This window comes from Ictalurus punctatus, chromosome 2 (genome assembly GCF_001660625.3).
Source record: "Ictalurus punctatus breed USDA103 chromosome 2, Coco_2.0, whole genome shotgun sequence".
In the NCBI taxonomy this organism is placed as follows: domain Eukaryota; kingdom Metazoa; phylum Chordata; class Actinopteri; order Siluriformes; family Ictaluridae; genus Ictalurus; species Ictalurus punctatus.
In genome coordinates this window covers 19,015,203-19,029,403 of record NC_030417.2, presented here as the reverse complement: position 1 = coordinate 19,029,403, position 14,201 = coordinate 19,015,203, and the positions used below count along the sequence as shown (strand labels likewise).

Sequence of the window (14,201 nt, the reverse complement as noted above, 5' to 3'; positions counted from 1 at the left end):
AGAAATATGTATTAAAAGAGTGTAATGCAATAACTAATTAGACGAAGCGTGAACTTGGGTTCTTACCGTTTGCATATGGGTTGACGGTCTTTTTGTTTGTCATTACTCGTGCTGTTGCATTGTTCACCTGAGCACAACGAAAGTAAAGTCAGTACAAACATCACAAGACAGGACAGCTTAAAATATTTAAGCAGTCTGCATGCATTACACTAAAAAAATGAACATAATCCGACAGTTGTCATAAGCAAGAGTTGACTTTAAACAGATCTCATTCATCAATACTAAAAAAAGGACATACAAAGCAAATAAATCAACATTTACAACAGTGTCATCATGAAGAGACTTTTCAGCATGCATCATCAAAACATAAGACCAATTTGAAAGAAAATGTGGAAATGAAAAAATGAAATCAAATAAATAAACCCACACACACACACACACACACACACACACACACACACACACACACACACACACACACACACACGCACACACACACAATGCACTTAACAAACGAAATGCTTATCGCACATGAAATAACATGCAGTGGAAAGAGGGAGGAGGTTAAAGGAAAAAAAGGGAAAAATGTAAGTTAAAAAAAAAAGAAAGAAAGGAAAACAGAAGGACAAACAAGTGAGGCATTGTGCAACATACACGAAAACTTTAGAGTAGGTTGGAATTGTTGGAAAGGAAGCAACATTTAGCATTCAAACACTCGGGCCAAGAGCCTTTTTCGTCTCATTGCAAGAATATCAAATGAAAAACAAAAAGAGAAAAGGAAAAAAAAAAACTCAAGAAAGAAACGCATTCCAGATTGAACGACAGCTAAAAAACAGGGTGCACTGGTTAACACAATAAATGGAGTTAACAGTCGGAGTAAGATGTGCAACGAGTCAAGTCCAAGCCAATCAGTGCCTGTCACGCATCTAATAAAGTCCACGTGTACCAAGAGAAAACAGTATCAAGGAGAACGTAATAAAGTCAAAAAAAAAAAAAAAAGATCACGTGGTTTGCAGCGCGAGATGGCAGATGGATTTCTCCACTTACCATTCGGATTTCAGCGTGTGTGTATTGGCTAGTGAGAGTTTGGTGAGGGCTCTACGGGCTACCGTAGGAGAAGAAAGGGAGGGGAGGGGATGAGAAGCAAAATATGCAATGTCTTACTAAAATGCGACAACACGTCACATCGGAAAATAAATAAATCAATAAATAAATAAATAAGGAAAGAAAGAAGTGGAGACAGTGTTGAGTGGGAAACCAGTGGTGGCGAGACTCATTGTTTCCTCGCAGTTGCATAATGCAATTTCTTTCTCAAAATGTTATTTTTTCGGTCTATTTTTATTTCAAGTCAAGGACAAAGAGGCCTAAATTGGAAAAGCCAGCATCGGACCAATTAAGGGCTCCTTCCGGATGTAGGCTGCCTACGTTTGGAGTCACAGCGTATCCCCTGATCAACCTCGCAATAAGGCCATGTCAGATGAAAGCGGGCCACTCGTTAATGACGTAACAACACACTGCACCCGTTAGCTTGTTAAATAAAAATGAAAGCAGATGTCAACTTTAGAGAAGGACGGATATCGAAGCGATACAACTGTCAGAGTTCAATGAGTGAGGCGAAACCAAACGGGTAAAAGGTGAGGGGGCAGGGTTTTGGGGGCAGGGAGGAGGGGGGTGTCTCACACACACATGTGAAAGAGGAATCGACGTATTAAATGAGAGTAAAGCAGACACAGAGAAAACACTGATAAAAGCAACATAGAAACCAAAAAAAAAAAAACAAAGATAAAAAAAGAGTACTGTTTTTCGAGAAGGGAAATATTTGTTACATGCACCTCTATTTTACGGCCTTCTACCACCGTGCCGTGTAATTTCTCCCTCGCCCTGTCCGCATCAGCACTACTTTCGAAAGTTACGAAACCAAAACCCTGCATGCAGGTGGGAGAGGGGGGAGAACAACATGCACATCATTAATTCAGTCAGAAAAAACGATCACGAGGACCAACCAAAAAAACGATAAGAGTAATAAAAAAACAACCCTTTGAGCTCTACCTCACTGCCATTCTCTTACACATTACTGCTGCTGCTGCTTTTACAGACCTCCCTGCTCCTTTTTATTTGCCCCTGCGCCATGCAAGCATCAACACGGGCAACCATTAAGCCAAAGGCGTGAACAGTAATTTACCAGTTCAGTTAGAACCTCTAAAGAAAACAATAAAAAAAGAACAAAAAAAAAACAACGAAACATTATCTAAAGTCATGATAGCTATACCTTTAATAGTTAAATATACTAATAAAAATGTTACGTTTTCTTTCCCGTCTGATAATTCATATTCAAATAAATAAATCAATGTTCACAGAAATGGCATAATGTTAAAACATAAAATAAAAAAAAAACCCAAATCACAGCGAATTCGGTATTTCATTAGGAAATGTACGTTACGATGTAGAGAAAGAGTGAGTGATCAAACTGAACTTAGAACAAATCATTTCAACACAATCTCATGGCAAATTTTAAGGAATTACAACTAATGAATGCAACTAACCCTGTCCGTTTTCTTATAGTGCATTCACATGTGATATGTCAGAAATGCAGCAAATTACAAACCAGTTACAAACTCGGGGGAATTCTCTGCTCGTATCTGTCAAAATTGGTACAAATTCGAACAAACTGAATTGGAAGGATTTAGCTGTACGGTTGTACAATAAGGTCAACACACAAGCCCCACCCCTAACCTTTGTATATTTTCATATGAAATGGTTCACGATTAGGAGTCTGAAAGTGTGAAAAGCCATTAAACGATGTTAATATATATATTACCTAACTGTTAGCTCATGCTGCCATTGCATTACCATAGAAACGACGGTGAATGCACCTTTTAACCCCAACCTTTCATCACGTTTCAAGTATTAATTCTTAAAAATTTGCGATCGTGAGATTGCATTAACAATTTAAATGATGTATTTGACTGCTCAGCCTCTTAATTCAAAAAAGGGATAACTGTTATGACGATTATAACTAATATAATTATTGTGTAACATGAGTGGCAAAGGTGAATCTGGGCTTGTACAGGGAGTTAACAGCAGATCTACAGCAGCTTTTGTGAACTTTTTGCTAAATGATTTCTCCAACAATAGCTTGTGCATTAAAATAAAGAAAGACATTGAATTAAATTGCAATCATGTTCCCGTTTTTCATAAATTAATCAAGCACATTAGCAACACTGTATTTGTATATTGCATAAGAAGATATTATTATTATTGTTGTTGTTATTATGATTAATATTATTATTATTATTACTACTGTATATTATACTGTTATTGAAAGCATGCAAAGGAAACAGATTTTAATACATACCTTAGAGCCCCTCTCATTAAAAATGATTTCAACATCTAAGATTTTACCAAATTGCTGAAAGAAAACAAAAAAAAAACCAAATGATCAGAAATTTTTTCATCCCTTATTCGTCACTTATGGTCACCATTCATACTGATGAACACCATTAATGCTAGCCAGCTAGCTAACATGGGCTAACCTGACAGGTTGTTTGGGATTTTTTTTTTTAGTAATAGGTCAACTCACAATTTTCACTCCTAATGCTAGCTATCTAGCTAACATGAGTTCTCTGCGAGCGTGTCCATATTCCCCAGATTTATATGGCATATAATGAACACACAGTGATTTAAAGCTGGAGTTAGACTTCAGCATAAGTGAGAACTGGGACACGTTCATCCTTTTATGACTGTTTACTGTGTTTTATAGTCTACAATATGGCATTTCTTCAGTTTAGTGTATACATTTCACTATTGTTCATAGAGTTGTCCATGTAGTTGAACTGTATGAATGTATGAATGTAGACTAACAGCTATTTTAGAGCAGCACAAATGAGGGTGCAAAATCTGTAACCTAGTTCATTTTCCAAGTTCATAACTTTCATAAATTTCAAGTGTCGATGAAGGATGTGTGGATGATGTGGATGAAGGATTTTAAACTAATGTATGTTGTTATTCATTTAAACGTTTCTTTGGTGTTAAAAGTTAAAAGTTAATAATGTTAACAAGTCCCTGAGAAAATGAGTCCTGACTGAGTCCCTTTTGCTAGCTGGTTACCATTTTGCTGATCGTGTTCACCACTAACACTAAGCAGCTAGCAAAGATCTGACAGGTTTTCTAAGGATTTTAAGTAATAGTCTAATTCACAAATTTTCACTCCCAATGCTATCAAGCTAGCTAACATGAGCTAGGATTTCTGAGAGGATTTTTAAACCATATTCACGAATTCTCATAATCTTCACCATTTACAGTAGCCAGCTGGCTAAGAAATGCTAATCTGACACAAATCTTTCACAATAGTCACCACCAACTCTAGCCAGCTAGCAAAGATGCACTAATCTGATGGATTTTTTAAATGATAGGCCAATTCCCAGTGCAAGTTAGCTAGCTAACATGACAGGATGTCTGATAGGATTTTTATGTAATATTCACAAATTTTCAATGCTAAGGATAAATCTTAAATGCTAATGCTAGCACGCTAGTTGACAGAGCTTACCTGACAGGATTTCTAAGATAATTTTTATTAATGTTTATAATATTCCCTAGTAATGCTAGCTACATGGATAATAAGCTATTGTGACAGGATATTTAAGATAATTTTCCTTATTAATCTCAAAGGTGAACATAATGAAATCAAAATAATGCTAAGCAAACACATGTACTTGCTATCTCTTCATTTACTCAAAAAAATCTTTTTTTTTTACTTAAGAACTCTGGCGAGTTTATTACTTAAGAACTATTTTTTTTAAATATATATATACGGTGTGTTAGATTCCTGATGAATTTTCTTAAATGTGAGTTGAAAAATTCACATTAAAAACAGGACGCTTTGCTAATATTATTCTGAAAGCGTCGCCAGCGTAGCTTATCTCAGGCCAAAAGGCTCGAAACACTTAATATCAGGTGCATTTTCACAGTGTCATTCTGAATAAGCCTGTGCATCTGCGCCGGTGCTCGATGTCATGCTAGCATAACCTCGAGCGCAGTAAACAGATGTACTCTAACACCCAAGCTGAGATGGTGAGAGCGGGAAAAAAAGCAGGTACTCACGCCGAACATTTGCCTGAGGTCTGGATCTCTGAACCTGAAGGGAATGTTGGAGACGTGGAGACGCTTCGGCTGCGTCTTGTTTTCCGTGGTTTCGGAGGACTGCGTCTGTTGCTGGCTGTCTGTCTGTGCTGCATCGTCTGTCTGCTGTAAAGGAAAAGGATGGATGGAGAAATACGTAAAAAAAAAAAAAAGAGAGAGAGAGCGGGAGAGAGAGAATGAAAGAAGGGAGGAGAACAGTTAGGTATAAGAATGTAATGCATGTATTTCACTGTAAAACTCAACAAAAGAGGCTGTCTTGTTGGTTTCCCAAAAGCTCTACAGTAACTTTGTGTTTTTGTGAAAAGGAAACCGTATGTCATAGGTTTATACCTATGACCTCCAAGGGTTTACACTGAAGGCAAATCAAATAACCAAATAATATTTCTTGCTGTCTAAAGGGGTTCTATGTGGAATTCCCGGAGAACCTCTTAGGATCTACAGAATCTAAGAACTATTTAAGAACTCCTAAAGAACGTGTGAAGTGTTCTTTAGATGATTCTTGGTTCCAGATTTATAAAAGTGTTCTACTTGGAACCTTTTCTGAAAGGGAAGGTTCTTCACAGAATATTTTATGGGTCCTCCTTCAGAGAAAGTGAAGGGACCAATCCAAAGAACCTTTCATCTTCTTTAGATGGTTTAAGGGTTCTATTTTTCTAAATGTGTCTAATTTTCTGAAAGGGAATCCCTGTGTTCTACATAAAACCTTTAACTATTCATGACAGAAAATAAAAGGGACAACCTTAAGAACCCTTTAGGGTTCTACTTGGAACTTTTTTGTGTTTTTTTTTTTTAAAGGACAAAAAAAACCCCCCAAGAATCCGTGAAGAGTACATGGATTCCCCAAGTGTTCTTTAGATAGTTAACAGTTCTAGGTTTCTAAAAAGGGTTCTATTAGGAACTTTTTCTACAAGGGATGCTCTGTGTTCTAGGGTCTTACATGAAACCTTTTAAGGGTTTATGAGAGAAATTGAAAGGGACAAACCGAAGAACCTTGTCGGCTGCAAGGTGGAACCTTTTTGTTTTTTAATGGACAAGTACAAAAACTTCTCTCAACTATCCAAGGAACATTTTCTGAAATAAAAACTTGCATTATGGTGCCAGGTAGAACCTTGTCGTGCACCAATGGATTTTTGCATATAGGAGGACTAATGGAGTGCTTGTAAAAGTAATGGCACCCACCACCAGTAGCACTGCAAAATATCAGTAGTGTGTGCACCTAGACAAATTCATTCAGACCCGAAATGTGTAAAATGATATTTCCGAGAAATTGAGACTTTTTAAAGTCAACCTGTGTCATGTGCATTGTAATATAAGGTCATAGTTGCTCAGCCTGTCTCTCCGTGACGTCCTTTGGAGCCTCGGCTCCTTCTCAGCAACAACCAGGCGAGTGGAAGCTTCTTTCTAGCCACCTGCTCCTAATTTCTGTTCTATATGGAAAACATATGTGTATCTCTCGCACACACACACACACACACACACACACACACACACACACACACACACACATGCACTGGTGCCTGATGGCTCATACTATAGCAGTGTGTGAGAGGGGGTTGGGGTGTAAAAAAAGGCTGTATGTAAAAAGTGACATGGCTGCCTTCTCCGTCTCACTCTCTCTATTTCTTTCTGTTCTCTCCTCTTCTTCCACGGCTGACTGGCGGCCAGTTCTCTGTGCCTATCTCCCAATGAGCCAGGCCTCATGCCTGTGTGTAGTGTGTGTGATGGGCTTTAAATGTGTGTGTGGGCTTTATGTTTCTGAGATACTGCCTTAGCTGGAGAGAATTTCCGCAGTTAGCCTTTTTCTCTTCTTGTGTGTGTGTATGTGTATGCGCATAATATGCGCATATGTTTATTTCTCTTACTACTGTCTCATTAAACAGGAGGGGAAGCTTAGTTCAGCTCGTCTCAGTTCGGGCAGCGCCTGGAGATATTTTTAAATCTCAAAGAAGACTGCAATCATTGTGGCATCCTTTGCCCAGTCCTTAAAGACATCCTGTCCTCAACTGTCCTGCTGTCCTCACGCTCAGCATAAGCATGCTTTCAAAACAGCATTTTCACCCCAAATCATGTCATTTTACATCGTCCAAATAATGCATCAACTACTATAATAACTAAATAATCAAAGTGTGATGAAGTGGAATCGCTGATACTGTCCCAAAGCATTTTAGTTCCCATCGCTAACAGTATTTGAACAATCACAGAATGATATGTTGTACTTTTTATACGTTTATAGTTACATTTAACATTATGGAACTGTCACTCCCTCATCAACCTCTCTTGAAGTTAATAAGACAAAACTGTTACTGAGAAACCACAAAGTTTCTGTAAAACCTGACTGTTAAAAAGTGCCAACACTAGAGACTGCTTCCATCCATAAATGTTAAATCAAACTCTCGTTACAGAAAACTTCACCAAATCAACAAATATTTAATCCGTTTATAAGAAGCGTGCGCCGCACAAGTTCCCTGTGAACGAGCTGCTGCTATAGAACCGAAAACGTATTAGAACGAGCGCATTAATATAAATATAAACCTGCACCACTCTTCAGGGCTGCTGTTGTACACCTTCTGACCAATCACAATGCAGAATTTGGTTTGGCTGGTCAAATGGTTTCCTGTTCACTATACTGTACATGATCACTACATAGGATTTAACATAATGATGTGTATTTGTTTTGTATTGAATTAGATAATTGATGAAAAAAAGTCACCTAGACACGAGATGTTTTGTACATCAACACGTTTTATGAAGGTGTGTGTGTGTGAGTGTGTGTGAGTGTGTGTGTAATAAACTTGCACCTAAATGAGTGTTTTATGTCTTTGGTATGTCTTCAAATAGGTGTGTTATTATCACAGGAAGTGCTCTGGGCTATTCCATCAGCAGCATCGCATATTAAGGATGGAACGAGATTAAAAAAAAAAGAAGGAAGATGACACCCCGCTGATCTGAACACGTACATCAACTACACAAATGCCGCAAGCTACAACAACGAGAAGTAGACAGAGACGTAAAGAATCGCACTGGTAGTCTTTCAAGACACGAACGGCCCCAGGAAAAAAAAATCAAAACAGTATTGTGTGATATTACAAGTCATAAAGAAAATCACGCCCACTCCTCGAGAAACAACAGCACACAATCCACTAAAGCACAGCAGTAAAGTATCACGTGTAAAAGTGACAGAGTGTTACTGCGTTGGTCAAATTGAAACGGCTTGATTGCGTGGGGCTTCATTTTTAATGATCAGCCTGCAGAAATGACACACTGGTGAGATTATAATCGGAAATGAGCATGTTCTGTTTTATAATAGCAATAAAGCTGAGGGGACGGGGGCGTGGCTCTTTAGCGGAACTTCCTAACGTCACTTGATCATGATCGAAGACGCATGGTTTTACCTCTCAAAGTGCACAAGGAAGGTTTTTGTTTCACACTGCGAAAATAAAATGTTGAACATTTCACAAAGTTGAGTTAACAAATCCACTTCACTAACGATTTCTCTGAACAACACGTTTACACACCGTTTGAAAAATAAATGCTTCTTTGGTTCTCTTGAAGGAAATACTGTGCTAAAGAATTAATAAAGAGATGTTTTACTAAAGATCTTTTTCAACACAGAATACCTGAGGAAGGAAGGATGTAAAGAAATAAAGGAATAAAAAATAGAAAAGGACAGAAGAACCTTCTTCCAGGACAGAGTGACACAGATGGGGGTAAAGAGAGAGATATGGAGGTGTGGAGAGAGAAACAAAGGTGTGGAGAGATATGGATGTGTAGAGAGAGACACAGGTGTAGAAAGACAGATGGAGGTCTGGAGAGAGAAATGGAGGTGTGGAGAGAGATGGACATAAAGAGAGAGATGGAGGTCTGGAGAGAGATTTACATAAAGAGAGATGGAGGTATAGAGATAAATAGACATAAAGAGAGAGACAGAGGTGTAGAAAGAGTGACGGAGGTGTGGAGAGAGATGCATGTGTAGCGAGAGAAACAGAGGTGTGGAGAGAGAGATGGAGGTATGGAGAGAGAGATGGACATAAAGAGAGAGAGATGGAGGTATAGAGAGAGATGGATGTGTGTAGAGAGATGGACGTAAAGAGAGAGATGGAGGTGTCGAGAGAGATGGAGGTATATATAGAGATGGACATAAAGAGAGAGCTGGAGGTATAGAGAGAGATGGTTGTGTAGAGAGTAATGGAAGTGTGGAGCGAGAGATGGACATAAAGAGAGAGATGGAGGTGTAGAGAGAGAAATAGACATAAAAAGAGACAGATGGAGTTGTCTGGAAATGAAGAATGGGAAGAATGGGAAGAATTTCTTTTTCTTGTTTGCCAACTATTACCTATTTCATTTAATGAAAGACGACACATAATGCCTTTTATCCACTTATAGTTACAATGTAAAGTTCTGCAAAACAACGTCTCCGTTAAAGCAGCTATAAACAGTCACTCCCTCACCAGCCTCTCTCTTTGTCTCTGTTTTTAAGGGATAAAAAACCCACAGCTTGTCATGTTAATGAGAAAGCGCATGTGTAATCTCATCATCAGTGTCCATCAGCACAATCAGCACCATCAGCACAATCAGCACCATCAGCATCATCAGTGTCCATCAGCATCATCAGCACCATCAGTGTCCATCAGCATCATAAGCACCATCAGTGTCCATCAGCATCATCAGCACCATCGGTGTCCATCAGCATTATCAGCACCATCAGTGTCCATCAGCATCATCAGTGCCATCAGTGTCCATCAGCATCATCAGTGCCATCAGCACAATCAGCACCATCAGCATCATCAGTGTCCATCAGCATCATCAGCACCATCAGTGTCCATCAGCATCATCAGCACCATCGGTGTCCATCAGCATTATCAGCACCATCAGTGTCCATCAGCATCATCAGTGCCATCAGTGTCCATCAGCATCATCAGTGCCATCAGCACAATCAGCACCATCAGTGTCCATCAGCATCATCAGTGCCATCAGTGTCCATCAGCATCATCAGCACCATCAGTGTCCATCAGCATCATCAGCACCATCAGTGTCCATCAGCATCATCAGCACCATCGGTGACCATCAGCATCATCAGCACCATCAGTGTCCATCAGCATTATCAGCATCATCAGTGTCCATCAGCATCATCAGTGCCATCAGTGTCCATCAGCATCATCAGTGCCATCAGCACAATCAGCACCATCAGCATCATCAGTGCCATCAGTGTCCATCAGCATCATCAGTGCCATCAGTGTCCATCAGCATCATCAGCACCTTCAGTGTCCATCAGCATCATCAGTGCCATCAGTGTCCATCAGCATCATCAGTACTATCAGTGTCCAGCAGCATCATCAGTACCATCAGTGTCCATCAGCACCATCAGTGTCCATCAGCATCACCAGTACCATCAGTGTCCACCAGTACCATCAGTGTCCATCAGCACCATCAGTACCATCAGCATCATCAGTACCATCAGTGTCCATCAGCATCATCAGTACCATCAGTGTCCATCAGCATCATCAGCACCATCAGTACCATCAGCATCTTCAGTACCATCAGTGTCCATCAGCACCACAAGTGTCCATCAGCATCATCAGCACCATCAGCATCATCAGCACCATCAGTGTCCATGAGCATCATCAGCACTATCAGCATCATCAGTGTCCATCAGCATCATCAGCACCATCAGGATCATCATTGTCCATCAACACCATCAGTGTCCATCAGCACCATCAGCATCCATCAGCATCATCAGTGTCCATCAGCACCATCAATGTCCTTCAGCAGCATCAGTGTCCATCACACCATCAGTGTCCATCACACCATCAGCATAATCAGTGTCCATCAGCACCATCAGCATCATCAGTGCCATCAGTGTCCATCAGCATCATCAATACCGTCAGCAACATCAGCACCATCAGTGTCCATCAGCATCACCAGCACCATCAGCGTCCATCAGCATTATCAGCACCATCAGTGTCCATCATCACCATCAGCACCATCAGTGTCCATCAGCATCATCAGCACCATCAGTGTCCATCACCACCATTAGTGTCCATCAGCATCATCAGTGTCCATCAGCACCATCAGTGTCCATCAACACCATCAGTGTCCATCAGCATCATCAGTGTCCATCAGCATCATCAATACAGTCAGCATCATCAGCACCATCAGTGTCCATCAGCATCACCAGCACCATCAGCGTCCATCAGCACCATCAGCATTATCAGCACCATCAGTGTCCATCAGCACCATCAGCGTCCATCGGCACCATCAGTGTCCATCAGCATCATCAGTACCATCAGTGTCCATCAGCACCATTAGTGTCCATCAGCATCATCAGTGTCCATCAGCACCATCAGTGTCCATCAGCACCATCAGTGTCCATCAGCACCATCAGTGTCCATCAGCACCATTAGTGTCCATCAGCATCATCAGTGTCCATCAGCACCATCAGCATCATCAGTGTCCATCAGCACCATCAGTGTCCATCAGCATCATTAGTGTCTTTCAGCACCATCAGCATCATCAGTGTACATCAGCACCATCAGTGTCCTTCAGCACCATCAGCATCATCAGTGTCCATCAGCGCCATCAGCACCTTCAGCATTATCAGTACTATCCAAGTCCCATCAGTACTATCAGCGTCCATCAGCACCATCAGTGTCCATCAGCACCATTAGTGTCCATCAGCATCATCAGTGTCCATCAGCACCATCAGCATCATCAGTGTCCATCAGCACCATCAGTGTCCATCAGCATCATTAGTGTCTTTCAGCACCATCAGCACCATCAGTGTCCATCAGCATCATTAGTGTCTTTCAGCACCATCAGCACCATCAGTGTCCATCAGCATCATTAGTGTCTTTCAGCACCATCAGCATCATCAGTGTCCATCAGCACCATCAGTGTCCTTCAGCACCATCAGCATCATCAGGGTCCATCAGCGCCATCAGCACCTTCAGCATTATCAGTACTATCCAAGTCCCATCAGTACCATCAGCATCATCAGCACCATCCACAGGACCTACCTGTAGCTGAGGCCATTATTCTTTACATTACACTGGATATTTCTGTAGAGGCCTGCAGCAGGACCCGAGCTGGAAGACGTCATGTCTGTTAGCGGAAATATTCCACCAGCAGATCCACAACTCACTGGGATTAAATAAACATTTCAGCCTCTCCATAATGAGTATAAAAAATGGTGCAAAAGAGCAGAAACACAGCCAGCACTGCAGCTCCAGCTCCTTCAGTCGAGTTAAACGATAAGAATATTCTGTCGTTCCTCTGTTTCTACACAATCCCGGGCTGAGTGCCAAGTTAAAACACACTGCGCGAGGATGCAGCACGCTAACAGCTGACACTCGGTGCCGCATGCCATCTGCGTAGTGCTCGTCTCCCCGCTGGCACACACTCACCGCTTCAAACAGGAAAATAAACAAACGTGAGAGAGAGAGAGACAGAGAGAGAGAAACACGCTCTTGCTTTCATACACTCGCTTTAGTTCACTTCAAAACACTCATCTATTAACAAATAAAAGAGTCACAGAAAAGTGATGTCGAGTGATCAACATATAACACTGTCTCACACAAACACAGGGAATGGAAGGAAAGAATGAAAGAATGCAAGGAAGAAAAAAATGAAGGAAGGAGCATAGAAGGAAGCAAAAAGGAAGGAAGGGAAGGAAATCAAGAAAGAAAGAAGAGAAAAAGGAAAGGAATGATGGAAGGAAAACAAGAATGAAAGAAAGAAGTAGAGAAAAAGAAAGGAAGGAAGGAATGAATAAAAAAGAAAAACAAAAAAGAAAGCAAACATGCAAGAAAGAAAGAAAAAGTAAGTAAGAAAGAAACAAGAAAGGAACAAATGAAGTAATTGACGAAAACAAGGAAGGAAGGACAGAAAAATAAAAACAAAAAAGGAAGCAAACATGCAAGAAAGAAGAAGTAGAAAAAAGAAAGGAATGTAATAAGAAAACCTAGAAAAAAAGACAGACAGACATAAAAAATGGAAGAAAATAAGAAGGAAGAAAAAATAAAGAAAAGAAAACAAAAAATAAATTAAACATGCAAGTAAGAAAGAAGGGAAGGAAAGAAGGAAAAAGAAAGAAAAAGAAATGGAGGAAAAAGAAAGGAAGAAAGAAAGAAAATTCAACAGAAAGACTAAAAGAAGGAAAGAAAATGTAACTGATGTAATTAATCGGAGAGAGAATCTTCTTATTAATTTAATTTATAAATGAATGTAAAGTGTCCTGATATAAGGAAAATAAGGGACATCAGCAGGCAGCCAATCAGAGCGCGGCATTTTGTGAGGTCATGGTGTAATGTGGGAGTAAGTGATCTGACATGTTTCTCTGTTTCACACTTCGCTCTCTCACGCTGCAGGTGTGTGTCTTCTGCGCTTGACAGGAAACACGACTCTCGCTCTCCCAGGACGAGGATGAACGGAGGAAAGCCAACCGAGTGAGACAGCACACACACACACACACACACACACACACACACACACACACACACACACACACACACACACAGGCACTCAAACACACAGAGGGCAGAGAAACAGGCCAGTGAAGCATGGATAAAGTGAGGTAGTATGTAGGGCTGCTTACTGGACATGTAAAAGTGTGAGTCCGTCAGTCGTGTCATCACGTATCGAACACGTCTGCACGCTGTAACTCTCCTGAACCAAGATCAGAAGCTGTTGATTCATTTTCTATAACAGCAGCTCTGACAGTAGTTCAGACTGTAACCTCAATCACACGTTTATATTCACACGCTCGTTCTAATACATCATTGTTGCTATAGTAACAGCTCGGCTCAGCGGACTAAAAAACAAAAAGTTGATGTGATGTTTTCTGTAACATTTATGGAGGGGGTCTCTAGTGTCAGTGCTTTGTAATAAATGGTAAATGGTCTGTATTTATATAGAACTTTTTAACCTTAACAGTTCAACAAAGTGCTTTACACCGGTTCTCATTCACATATTCACACACACAAACATCAGTGGTAACAGAGCTGCCATGAAGGTGCTAACTTGTCATCGGGAGCAACTTGGGGTTCAGTGTCTTGCCCAAGGACACT

At 40.5% G+C, this 14,201-nt stretch overlaps 1 protein-coding gene across 9 annotated transcripts in view; it reads right to left on the bottom strand.

The window, feature by feature from the left end:
* The window catches only part of rbfox1 (RNA binding fox-1 homolog 1), a 325,104-nt gene that overhangs the window by 41,380 nt on the left and 269,523 nt on the right, over positions 1-14,201 (bottom strand). For 7 of the 9 annotated variants that reach the window (XM_017459787.3, XM_053673512.1, XM_017459796.3 and 4 more), the window contains 4 exons: positions 5,101-5,244; positions 3,356-3,409; positions 1,833-1,925; positions 67-127 (listed from right to left, as the gene is read on the bottom strand). In XM_017459787.3, coding sequence (XP_017315276.1) covers positions 67-127; positions 1,833-1,925; positions 3,356-3,409; positions 5,101-5,244 — 352 coding nt within the window. The remainder of the gene's footprint in view (positions 1-66; positions 128-1,832; positions 1,926-3,355; positions 3,410-5,100; positions 5,245-14,201) is intronic. The other 2 variants (XM_017459777.3, XM_017459829.3) reach the window with 2 other exon arrangements.